The sequence below is a fragment of the Anser brachyrhynchus genome (genome assembly GCF_964034855.1).
Source record: "Anser brachyrhynchus genome assembly, chromosome: 29".
NCBI lineage: Eukaryota > Metazoa > Chordata > Aves > Anseriformes > Anatidae > Anser > Anser brachyrhynchus.
The window spans coordinates 1,390,726-1,402,960 of NC_137722.1; the positions used below are offsets into that span (position 1 = coordinate 1,390,726).

Sequence of the window (12,235 nt, forward strand, 5' to 3'; positions counted from 1 at the left end):
AGTACACCCCATACTCCCCCAGTACACCCCGTACCCCTCCCAGTACACCCCGTACCCCTCCCAATACACCCCATACCCCTCCCAATACACCCCATACCCCTCCCAGTACACCCCATACCCCCCCAGTACACCCCATACCCGCCCAGTACACCCCATACCTGCCCAGTACACCCCATACCCCCCCAGTACACCCTGTACCCCTCCCAGTACACTCCATACCCCCCCAGTACACACCATACCCCTCCCAGTACACCCCATACCCCCCCAGTACACCCTGTACCCCTCCCAGTACACCCCATACCCCCCCAGTACACACCATACCCCTCCCAGTACACTCCATACCCCCCCAGTACACACCATACCCCTCCCAGTACACCCCATACCCCCTCAGTACACACCATACCCCTCCCAGTACACCCCATACCCCCCCAGTACACCCCATACCCCTCCCAGTACACTCCATACCCCTCCCAGTACGCTCCATACTCCTCCCAGTACACCCCATACCCCTCCCAGTACACTCCAGTATCCCCCAGTAACTGGGGGCACTTGTTTTTTTTACCACTGAATGGAAAAGAGGCAAAAAAGGGAGGCAAAATGGGGCATCAAATGCATCAAAGGTGGGGGAATGCAGGGATAAAAGTGTGGGGTGGCTCTGTGGGGGATGCAGGCAGCAGCGGGACTGGGGTGCTGTGGGACGGGGATGCTGTGGGACGGGGACGCTGCGGGAGCACCCTCCTGGTCCAGCCCCAGCTCCCCGTTTTGGCGCTGAGCAGGGCAGAGCATCGCCCCCTCTGATTTTGGGGACACCCGGAGCATCCTCACCGCCTGGAGTGGGGTTTTCTGCCCACGGGGGTGTGCGCGGGGAGGAACGAGGCGCCGCGCAGGGAGGCGAACGACGGGGCCGTGGGGAAGGGCAGAGGCAGAAATGCAAAACCCGAGGCTGAATTTTCTCCCCCCGCCGCTCCGCACGCAAACACCACCCAGGAGGGATTCGTGCCGTGCCCTCTCCCACCCGCGATGCTTTGTGCGCCCGGATCAGCTTCGTCCTCACGTCTTTGCGAGGGCGAAGGCAGCCGAGCGTGGCCCCGCCGCGGTGCCGGCATGGGCAGCGCTCACGCTCGGGATTCACCCGAGTGCTTCCAGCCCTCCCGGAGAGCTGGGCTGGAGCCGCAGGAAAACAATTCGGGTGGAAGTGGGGAAAAAAATCGTGGTGGCAAAGCGAGCAGGTCTGGGGTCAGTAGGAGGATGCCCAGGAGATGCTTTGGCAGCCTGGGTCCGTCCTGGGTGGGCAGGAAGAAAAATCTCCCCGGAGCTGGGACTAGAGGCCACGTCCCCATGTGCCTCGAATCAGGCAGGGTCTGGACGGGAGACCCCCCGGATCCTCTCCCCCCATCACTCCTCACTACTCCGGTACAAAAATAACCACTCACGTTTAAGACATCATTTACAAGACCCTGAATCCCACTAGATTAATTCATCCCGGCCCCAAAACCCCAGGCTGAGGTCTCAAAAGCACCGAGGACTTGATCATTTGCTTGAAATTTAACGAGGCCGAGGCTCTTTTTCTCCTGGAAAAAGAACAAACTGGATGAAGGCATCGTCCCCTGCCCAGTCCCCACTGCGAGGGGCTTGTTCCCAGCAGCTCCTTGGTGCTGGGCGCTGGTTTTCGCCCTGGTCCCAGTCCAGCGTGACCGATGGTTGGGATGAAACTGGCCGTGGGTGTCCCCAGAGGGGCACAGCCCACCCCTGAGCCCCCTCCAGGCTTTTTCGGGACCCTTTGCACGGCCCCGTCCTTGACCTGCTCGGATGACAAGGATTTCTTCCTCTCTCCAGCCAAGGAACCAGGACCAGGCAGGGTGAGGGGACTGGGAAGGTGCCTTCAGGTCACGGTGGGGGTCCCAGCCCCTTCGCACACCCCCGCGAGCCTCCAGCTTTGGGGGTCCCGTGCGGACCCCCCTGAGCAGCACCCGCGGCACCCAGGGCACAGCGGCGGTGGGAACCAGGCTGGGTCCCGGAGGGGCTGCGTGGTTAATCCGGGATAATCCCACCCTTGGCTGCTCTCCACCGGGAAGTGCTGGGGGTTATTTTTCCACCCGGACTTCCCCTCCCCGTTAATCCAAACGCTGCTGCCCTGGGGCTGGGGCCTTCCTCCTCCTCCTCCTCCCCACCGCGCGGCACCCGGAGGCGGCGCGGTGCCGACCTCAGGCGCCGTGCTTCTGTCCCCACATTTGGGGGCGGGGGGGGGGCAGCACGGCCACTGGTGGCCCATGGGGACACGGGGGGACACTGGCTGGGACCCGGTGGGGACGGAGAGGTGGCCCTAGGTGAGACGGGGCAGAGAGCTGGGGTCGGTTGCCACCAAACCAGGGGACGAAAAGGGGACCCCCTGTTGGGGACGTGGCCACGGGAGGTGCCGAGGCCGCCCCCCCGTTATTCAGCACGGGAGGGGTTAAGGGAGCTGCAGGGCACCGCGGCGAGGTGAGGAAGAACAGCAAAGCTTCGCAGATAAGGCGGCAGGAAGACGAAGCACAGGCCCCAGGCCATAAAGCAGCCAGATAAGGAAACGGGAGGGAGGCTCGGGAGGGCTGAGAAAGGATGGAGAGCAAAATAAACGCCGAGCAGCGCCCGCTGCTCGAGTTGTGCCAAAGCCCAGCACCTCCTCCAGCTCTGCACGCGCCAGGAGCTTCACACAACCCTCATCTGTGTCCTCGGTCCCCCCCCCCAGCAAGGCAAGGCCACAGCCCGATCCCTTGGGGAACTTTATTTCCAGTGTGCTGTGGGCTCTGCCCCGGCAAACCCCCGTCCTAGTGTTACACGCGCCCGGGGAGCAGAGCGTTTCCAAAGTGCTAGTGAAGCCCCAGTGAAAACAGGGCAAGGTTCGGGGGGATGCTGGTGCTGTTGGGGGGTGAAAGTCCTGAGTCGAGAGGTTCCTGGTGCAGCACAACCACGGGGTGCACACACACACACACACACACACACGTGCACGCATGCTCACACCCAGACGTGTCCACGCGGTGCTCAGCCCTCGGCTGAGGACGGGCTCCGGGATCCGAAACCCGGGGGGGCAAAATCCCTCGTGCATCCATCGGCGGCTCCCGGCCGGTGCTGGCACCACGGTGGGGGTGAGCAGGGGGGGGTCCCTCGGGGGTCTCACGGCGTCTGCTCGGGCAGCGGCTCCTCCACGAAGCCGCTGCTGTCGGAGTGGCCGCTGCACCCCTGCAGCATCAAGCCTGGAGCGCGGGGAGGGGGCGCGCTGGCAGCGGTGCCGGAGGAAGCCCCCAGCTCCTGAGCACCTCTACGCCCCCCCCCCCCTTGTGACCCCCTGCCCCCCTGGAGGAAAGCCCTCTGACTTACTTCTCCGGACCCGCAGGGAGGGAGGGAAGAAGCAGCCGGCTTCCTCGTGGGCATCGCCGTCGTCCTCGCCAGCACTCGGCACCTGCACGGAGAGGCCGGGGCTCGGGGAGAGGTTGCGCAAAGGGGGGGGGGGGAGGGGGCTGGAGTGCGTGTGCAAGGGCGTGCGTGCGTGTGAGCACACGCATGTGCTTGTGCAAAGGTGCACCTGTGCATGCACGCGCACCCACGCCAAGGTGCATCCGTGCACGTGCACCCGGGGCATGCACTTCTGAGTGTGCACTGACACGCTTCCGTGCACGAGCGTGAGCATGGCTGGGGGCGTGCAAGGACGCTCCATCGTGCGAGAGGCTCTAAATCCTTCAGCCCCCAAACCGCCGCCGCCGCCTCTGCTGCTCCACGGCCTCCTCGCCAGCTCCTCGCCCCCCCGGCAGCCCCGCGCCGCTCCCCTCGCCCCCTCCCCAGCCCCCCGCTGCCCCTCACCTCTTCCATCTCGAAGGAGTCCGGGGCCTCCCCGCAGCGCGTCTCTGCCCAGCTGGGATGATGGGGGGAGAGCCCCCCCACCGCCGGAGCCTTCCCGGGGGGCTGCAGCCCCGGTGCATCCCCCTGCCACCATCTGGTGTCCCTTGGGTCACCCTCCCGGTGCCGTCCCCTGCTCCGCCGGGCCCGTTGGCCTCCATCTCTTGGCTGGTGGGACCAAGGGGACGATGCCCCGCAGGAGTCCAGGGGCTCGCCGGGGGGCTGGGCCCCTTCCTTCCTCCCGGGGGAGGTCCCCCAGGGGCTGGAGCCAAAACCGGAGTCCCCCTCGGCTCCCGGCTGCTCGGGGGTGGCGCACACCCACCCGCCATGGGTGGCCGCGGCGCACGGAGCTGGGGACGAGGCGACGTCCGCCCACAGCTGCCTGTCCTCTGCTCCCCCCTGTCCTGTCCCCACGGAGCACGGAGCACCCCCAGCCCACAGCAGACCCCCCGCCAAAGGGCTCAGGCAACGGGGACGCTCCTCGGCAGTGTCCGTCCCCTCTGGGGCCAGCCTTGGGGACAGCCCCGGCTGCCGGTGACACTTGGGGACACCCCGCTCCGGCCACGGGGGTGCCGGCGGAGACCCCGGGGCTCCGTGCGTCCCCAGGGGCACCCCACCAATGTCCCTTTCCCCACCCTCGCCATCGGGGGGGTCGAAGCGAAACCTCTCCTCCCTGGCCCGCTCCAGCACCTCCTGCACCACCCTGCCCAGGGCGCCGGCCCCCCGCGGGCTGTCCCCGGCGCGGGGGGCCGTGTACAGGCACATTTTGGCCACGGCCTTCTTCAGGCGGTCCCCGGGCGAGAGGACGGCGGGCTGGGCGGGGGAGACGCGGATATCGGGGACGTCGGGGTCGGCCCAGGCGAGGCGCGAGGGGGAGATGCGCTGCACGGGGGTCTTGGAGACGTAGGAGTAGAGGCAGAAGAACGCGTCGGCCGTGGCGGCCAGAGCTTGGACCTGCTGGAAGCGACCTGGGGGGGGGGGAGAGGGGGAAGGAGGAGGCAAAGGGGGGGGCGCTCAGGGGGTGAGGGGTGCTCAGGGGGCTGCAGCAGGGATGGGGTGGCCTCCCCAGATGGCACGGGGAGGGGGGAAACTGAGGCACGAGAGCGTCTTTGCCACCATCCCCATGGAGCAAAGCACAGCGCGGCGGATAAACCCCGGCTCTAGGGGGGTGGGCAAGCGCAGCTCCCCACGTCATTGTTCCCCCCCCCCCCCCAACAAGCTTGGGGACCCGGGTGTCACTCACTGGCCAGCATCAGGCAGGGGTCCTCCATCTCCATGCGCCGCACCTGGGCCTTCAGGAAGAGCTGGAAGTCAATGCCCTTGGCCTGCGAGGGCGCCGAGAAGAAGCGCGCGGGGACACGAGCCACGGCGCCCGGCTCGCTCTGCACGAAGCCCAGGTTGTAGAGGATTTCCTCGGCGTCCGCCTGCCGCCACTCCAGCACCTCGGAGATGCTGCGGAGGGGATGGCCCTGGCTCAGCGCCACGGGGACGGGTGTCACTGGGGGGGGGGGGGGGGGCCAGCACCCCCGTCGGGGAGCCCCTACCTGGAGCTGGTCTTGTTGGTGACGCTGGAGAGGGCGCTGGATGCCATGCTGTGCCCCAGGTTGAGCTGCTTGCCCCGCAGAGCCCTGGGGGGGGAGATGCCAGGGGGTGTCACAGCCTGTCCCATGCCTGGGGACAACGCGACAGCCCTGGGGACAGCCCAGCAGGGTGCACAGGGATGGGACCCAGCTCTCACCTGCCGGTGGCTTTGTCATTCCCCGGTAGCAGAAGAGCTGGAAAAGGGAAGCAGAGAGGTGCTGGGGAGCGACGTGGGGCATTGCGGGGGGCTGGGGACAGGTCCCCCCGCCTGCCAGCCGTGCTGCAGTGACACCTCGCTGGCTGTGGTCACAGCCCCAGTGGATGCAGGGCCTGGGGACAGGCGGCCAGCCCCAGCCTGACCGTGCCCACACCAAAACCATCCGGTTTTTGTCCCCTGCATCCCCTGGGGATGCTCTGCCCCTTGGGGACAGTGACACCGCAGGAGGGGACAGCCCGGGGGTGGCCGCTACCTTCAGCTCCCAGCGTCAGATCGTCCTCGAAGCTGGCGCCGCTGCTCCCGCAGCCTGCAAGAGAGCGCGGCCGTGAGCCGGGGGGGAGGCTCTGGGGACACGCGGGGACCACCACCCTCCTCCCCATCCGTGCCGCGCCCGGGCTGCCCACCCCAAACCCCACGTACCGTAGGGTCCCAGCAAGCCCAGCTCCTCCGGCAGCACCTCCACGGATGACCTGAGGCCAGAGCAGACCCCCGGTTAGCCCCCACTGGTGCTGCCCATCCCCGATCCCGGGGGGGGCTGCGGCTGGGAAGGGCCCTGAGCAGGGTGGGACAAGCGCTGGGGGACAGGGACGAAGCTGGGGAGGACGACGCGCTGGTGGCTCGGCTTGCAGGTGGCAGCATGGCACCGGGGGTGGGGGGGGGATGCCGAGCACCCAGGGGACCCCAGCTTTGAGGTGGTTTTTTTTTTTGGGACCCCTGCTGCCGCCCCTCTTGCCCAGCCCAACGGGGGAAGCCGAAGCCAGCCGGGGGTTTCCTGGTGACGCCAGGCGTGGGGACCCGCTCCCCGCAGGGACGGTGGCAGCGCCGGGGCCGGGTGCCATCTGCGTTTCCTGTGCGGGGGCGAGCAGGGAGTGGGGGGGGGGACGCCGCTGTCCCCCCCCCTCCCCCCCAGGCACACACATGCCTGCGGCTCCTGTGCCACTTCCAGCAAGGGCCAGGCGTGAGCCACGGGCGCCGGCATCGTCCCACACCCCTGGGGCTCACGGGGACGGTGCCGAGGGGTGCAGAAACCCCCCCGGGGGGGGGCAGGGGGGAGGCAGCGTGTGCCCTGCAGCCCCGGCAGCTCACCCGCAGTGCTGCAGCCACGTCTCTATCTTGCTGGAGGAGCTTCCTGCGGGGAGCAGAGAGGCCCGGTGAGATAAAGCAGCACGAGCCGAGCACGAGGGACCCCCCTGCGCTGCGGTCACCGGCTCGGCGCGGTGCCGAGCGGCGCTGCCCAGCCCCGGGAAGCGTGCGCATCCGCGTGCAAGTGCCCACGGGCACGCCGCACCCGTGCACGTGCTCACAGATGCCTTTGCACGCACGCGAGCGGGCGTTCACGAGCAAGTCCCGCGCGCAGGTTCCCCGTTGGCGCGTGCGCTCGCCTGCCCGCGCGCCCCGAACCTTCAAGGAAGACGTCGTCCAGGTGGGGGGGCTGCAGCTCGGGGACGTCCTGCATGGCAGCGGCCGCCTCCTCCTCCACCACCGTGGTCCGCCAGCAGCGGCTCTGCCTGACCCAGGCGCGCCGCTTCTCCCACGAGGACGGGCTGAGCACCGAGGCGCCCTCCATGGCAGCTCCAGGCGGGCCGGGGCTCTCCCGGGCGGGGGGCAGGAGACCCTGCGGGGACAGGAGAGCCCTGAGGATGGGGGCTGGGGGGTCTCCTCCTCCAGCATCAGGCCGTGGGTGCCACAGGGGGCTCTGTGGGTGCACCCCGCATCCCTCGTCGCCCCACAAGGCATCCCCAGGTCCCAGCATCACCCCTTGGCGTGGCCGCGTCGCACAGCTCCGTAATCTTTCAGGGTCCCCTTTGTTTTTTTTTCTTTTTAGGACCGGGGACAGCAGCAAGCGAAGACCCCGTCTCCAACCCCATACCTGCTGCCCGTCCTTACTGGGGAGCGATCCCGCTTCAGGGGTGCTCAGGCATCGCCCCCGGGGCCCATGGGTGCTGGGGGACCCACGGTGCCGGGAGCTGTGCGAGCGGACGGAAGAGCTGCAGGGGCTGCGATAAGGCGCACGGAGCTGCGCCGGGGCCCGGCACCCTCTGGGACAGACGATGAAGATCTCCAGGGCCTGGTACGACACTGCTGGGGAGCGACGTCCGCTCCCCACTAAACCCCATAGGAGCTTCCCCATCCCATCCCCAGCCCAACCCTATAGGGTCGGGGCCGGCCGGTGCTCCCACAGCACCTCCGATCCCGCTCCTGCCCCCGTTTCCCAGCTGCTTCTTCCTGCCCTGCTCCCCCGTGTCACCCCCAGGGGACACACGGTCCCTCACCCCCTGCCTTGGCATGGATGGGGTCAGGGTCCGTGGGGTCACGGCTCACAGCTGGATTTAGGGCCCCCCGCAGCATCCTGCACACCCGAACCACATCCCCGGGGGCACCCCAAGCCCCCTGCACCCATGGGTGACGTGAGCTGTGGGTGCCATCGCTGGCACACACACACACACACCCCCCCGTGCACCCCCGGAGCTGCAGCGGTGCCGAAAGTCCCCAGAGGAGGGAGGGCGCATCGCAGCTCGTCCTTGTCACCATTTCCCCATTTCTCCTCCCGCCAGGCCAGGTGCAGGATGGGTGAAGCCCCCAGGGCCGGGACGTCACCCCCGGGCACCTCAGGGTGCGCAGGATCGATCCCGGACCACCCCGCGCAGGATCGGTCCCTGGGATGGGGCGGCTGGGGGCTCGGGGAGCGGCCACCCTACAGCCGGGTGCTCATCAAGGCCGCATCCAGCCCGACCGGGGGCACGTGGCCGGGGCTTTCCCCATTCCAGCCCCGTGGGAGCTGCAGGGAAATGCTGCGACCCCCCCAAAGCTGGGGATAACTGCCCCCAGCCCCCAGCCTGCCTGCCCCCAGGGGACACGGGGGCTTTGCAGAGCCAAGCAAGAGGCCACGGCGCACGGGACCGTGGATCGGGGACCCAGCGTGGCTCGTTTGTCCCAGCCACGTGCCGGGGCGCCCCAGCCCCATCCTGTGCCACCCCCGGCGCCGGTCCCCATCAGCCCCTCCGGTCCCCTCTCCCCCCAGCACCTTCCTGGCACGGGGGGAGGTTTCTCTGTGCTCCAGGACCCACCTCCCCCAGACACCCACCAGCTCCCCCATCCCCTCACCCCCGCCCCCCCAAACCCACATCCATCCACCTCCCGCTCATCCGCCCCCTCTGCCATGCCGTCCCCCCAGCCATCACTTCCCCCCCCCCCCCCCCGACCTTTTTGGGGTGAAACCAGCCCCGCACCCTCGGGTGGCCCCCACCTCCATCACTCACCCACGCAGGGGGCACCCGGGCAGCCCGCCGAGGCGCTGCCTTATCCCCGCCGAGGGGCCATCGGCCTCATCCCCCCCGCCCCGCCGCCGCCGTGCCCGGCCCCTGGCGGCATCTGTCGTCAGCGAGCTGGGAGGAAACTCATCTGTTTTGAAGAGGAAATTAAAAAAATCAACAGTGAAACCTCAAACGTTGACCCACATCCGCTGCCACAGCGGGAAAAACTTAATGAGCTGCCTACGTGGGCGAGGGTGGCTAATAATAGCCCGGGCACCCATCGAGCCACCCAGGGCACCCTTCCCAGGGGTGACAAGAGCACCCATCTCCGGGACAGGGGTCCCCGGGAGCGATGGGGCCAGCCGTGGGAATGTGCCCAGGCCAAGCGGTGCTGAGCGGGGCGGTGGGGTGAGGGGAATCGGTGCTTTGCACGGAGGAAAAAGCCGCTTGGCGATGCCGGGGGCGATGCTCCTGGTGGGGCACGGAGGCACCCGAGCGGCTCCGCATCCTCCGGCCGGATTTTCCCCTCCCTGGAGGACCTGGGAGGCTGGAGGGCCACCCCGAAGGCTGTCACGCCGTGCCAAGCTGCAGGCGGCCGCGGGGCGATAAGGGAGCTGCAGGAGATAATCGGCACCCGGCCCGCTGCCCCCAGCGCTGCGCAGCTCCGATAAGGGGCCGGGAGCCGGCACGGAGAGGGGACAGAGGGGACAGGCTGCGGGGAGGAGAGGGGACAGGCTGCGGGGACACGAAGCCGGGCGGTGAGGCAGGACGGGTGCCGGAGGTGGCCTTTTAAAGGCCTCTTTCCCAAAAGCTTTTTGCTCTCCGCGCAGCCCCAGCTCCGCTCCCCACCTTCCAGCAGCTCCTCCAGCACCGGGCTGAAGGCACCTGGGGACAAGGACAGGCACCTGGGGACAAGGACAGGATGGCACAGAAGGATGGCACTCACCTCCAGCCAGGACATCGTGGCCACCAGTGCTGCCCGTGGGCCACCAGCCCTGGTAGGACAGAGGCAGAGGGGCGAGAGGTGGACGAAGAGGCTGAGGAAGATCTCCGGGATGAAGATGGCTTTATCCCCGTCCTCCCCTTGACCTTCGCTGCTTTTCCTACCCAAAAAAAAAAGAGCAGCGGTGGGGCAGGTCCCGTCCCAGCCCTCGCCGGCTCCTTGCCCCTCGCGGCACCACGGCTGCCCCACGGTGAGCCCGGCCAGCGCGGCTCGACCAAAGCCACGAGCCCGTCAAAAAAGGCAACGAGCCGGGCCGTCAGGACGCGCTCTCCTGGAATGGTGCTGCCCTGAGGAGGGATATTTTTAGCCTGCAAACGTTTGCGGATAAAAGCCCCGAATTAACCATTGCTTTATCCCGCTCGGGAGCGCGATTTTCCAGGGAAGCCCCGCGGCGCATCGCCACCATGCCACTTCGTCCCCTCCTCTTCGGGGAAGGGTTTCGTCCCCGCCGTGACGCCTGTGCCCTGGCTTCCCTCCAGGCCAGGAGCCGAAAAGCAGCCTCCTCCTCCCGCGGGATGCTTTCAGCCCGATGCACTTGGAGGGTTTTTTTAGCCCTGGGTCACATCCAGCACCCGCCATCCCTGCCCTGGCAGGGATGCTCAGGGATGTCGAGGGCCAGGGGACGCTGTGCTTAGTGGCCAAGGGACCCGGAGCATCCCCAGATCCCTGCTGCATCCATCCCAGCGCTATCACCCCGCATCTGGGCCCGATTCCACCTTCTCCTCCCCGATATTCCCCCCCCCCCAAAATGACTTTGCAGCCTCTCCGCCCGCCGCCACACGGCTCTGAAGCCGCTTTCCCCTCCACCTTCCCCAGCAGCTCCTGGGCTTTGAAGCCTCCTCCTCGCCGCCGAGCTGGGGCCGCATCCAAGGCTCCCGGGACGCGGCCGAGCAGGGCAAGGCCGGATCGAAGCCGGGCAGGATTTTCCCGTAAAAGCCCGGCGAGGAGTAAAATGGAAGTGGGCCGAGCCGAGAGCGCACGCGGGCAGCCCCAGGGAGCCGTGGTTATTTGCTGACAGCACGAGGGCGAGGTCCCGGCTGCTGTTTTGTGTCCTCGTTGCTTGGAGGAGGCCGGAAAATTGCAGGGGAGGAAGGGATGGAGAGGGAGGGGAGCTGGGAGGAGGCACGGCTGGGGATGTCCCGTCATCCCCCGACCAAGGGGACCCCAGGAGAGGACCCCGTGCGGGGAGACGTACCCCAAAACCCAGGAGCATCACCCGCAGCATCCTCCATTTCACCACTCCCGCCTCCAGGAGAGGCTGGGGGTGGCGCAGGATTGAACCCCAGCACCGAGGACAGCCCGGCTGGGGCCACCGAGCCCCCCCCCGGAGCAGCGGGGTGCTGCGGGGCCGCCTGCACGCGAGCGCTTGGTGCATCAATAATTAACGGCGCCGCGTGACGTCGGAGCCGGACACCCCCAGGGGACGAGCAGGGCGGGGGGGGGGGGGGCACACGGTTTTAGGAGCATTTCAGGGTTCCTGGTGCCTTTCCCCCAGCTCCAGGCCACGATGGAGAGCGTGGCGTGCAGGCTGCTGCCCCGTCCTCGTGCCACACAGAGGGGGGGGAGAGCAGCGTCCGGTCCCGAACCCGCAGCACCCAGAGGTGCCGCCGTCCCCGCTGCCCCCTCCCGCCCTGGGGACACACGTGGTGCCAGCTCCTCTGCCCAGACAGGCCGGGGGGACACGGGCAGAGCATCCCGGATTGGGGGGGGGCGAGCGGCTCTGCGGCCCCTCCTGCCTGACCTAGTTAGCTAATTCCCGCTGCCAGAGCCTCCCGCGGCATGAATAAGTGATGGGACGCGCTTTTAGGGCTGCGGCTGCGGCGCTGCCACCGCCTCCCCCCCCCATTTCTGTCCCCACCTCCTGGCAGCCAGCACCCTGGGCCGGATCCGGCAGCACCAGGAGTCGGGGGCTGTGTCCTGGGGGGGCTCTGCCCCATGCCGAGGGGTTTTGGGGAAGCTTTGCTGGGGGGGGGGGGTGGCAGAGGCTGGGGACACAAGCCCGTGAGAGCCACCAGGAGGAGACCCTGCGGGGGGTGGCTCTGGTGGCTTTGGGACAGGACCCCGGGGTCCATCAGCTCCCCCCACCCCGGAGCACGAAGCCCCCACGATGCCTCCGGGGCTGCTGGAACCGGGCACCGGGGGCCCCAAAATTCATCACTCCGAGCACGGGGGCGAAGCTCGGGGTTGGCCACCGCGGTGTCCTCGTCCCCCGCAGCCCCCAGCCCCCCAGGGTGGCCGACGCTGTAGAGCAGAGGTCACCCCTGTCCCCGTCACCGCTCTGGGGGGTGTCACACCTTGCCAAGGGGG

At 68.2% G+C, this 12,235-nt stretch overlaps 1 protein-coding gene across 2 annotated transcripts; it reads right to left on the reverse strand.

Annotated features, from left to right (window-relative positions):
- Positions 1 to 2,749: 2,749 nt before the first annotated feature.
- TESPA1 (thymocyte expressed, positive selection associated 1) lies at positions 2,750 to 10,400 on the reverse strand. 2 transcript variants are annotated; one of them, XM_080571009.1, is made up of 12 exons: positions 9,872 to 10,400; positions 8,932 to 9,073; positions 7,073 to 7,286; positions 6,758 to 6,800; positions 6,092 to 6,141; positions 5,925 to 5,978; positions 5,612 to 5,648; positions 5,418 to 5,501; positions 5,117 to 5,325; positions 3,838 to 4,841; positions 3,358 to 3,439; positions 2,750 to 3,233 (listed from the first exon to the last, which is right to left on the reverse strand). In XM_080571009.1, exons 3-12 carry the CDS (start codon positions 7,236 to 7,238, stop codon positions 3,154 to 3,156), a joined length of 1,809 nt encoding a protein of 602 aa, XP_080427135.1. In that variant the 5' UTR covers positions 7,239 to 7,286; positions 8,932 to 9,073; positions 9,872 to 10,400; the 3' UTR covers positions 2,750 to 3,153. The 2 variants fall into 2 exon arrangements, with proteins under 2 accessions (XP_080427135.1, XP_080427134.1); XM_080571008.1 differs by having other exon boundaries at positions 5,612 to 5,672.
- Between the last annotated feature and the right edge of the window lie 1,835 nt (positions 10,401 to 12,235).

What these genes read in the sequence shown, in the direction of transcription:
- TESPA1 (XM_080571008.1), bottom strand. Translation starts at nt 7,238, where the DNA reads ATGGAGGGCGCCTCGGTGCTCAGCCCGTCCTCGTGGGAGAAGCGGCGC. An exon ending in ACCAACAAGACCAGCTCCAG is followed by an intron (nt 5,326 to 5,417) that starts GTAGGGGCTCCC and finishes TCCCCTCCGCAG; the next exon opens with CATCTCCGAGGTGCTGGAGT. An exon ending in CCCCTGCCTGATGCTGGCCA is followed by an intron (nt 4,842 to 5,116) that starts GTGAGTGACACC and finishes CCCCCCCCCCAG; the next exon opens with GTCGCTTCCAGCAGGTCCAA.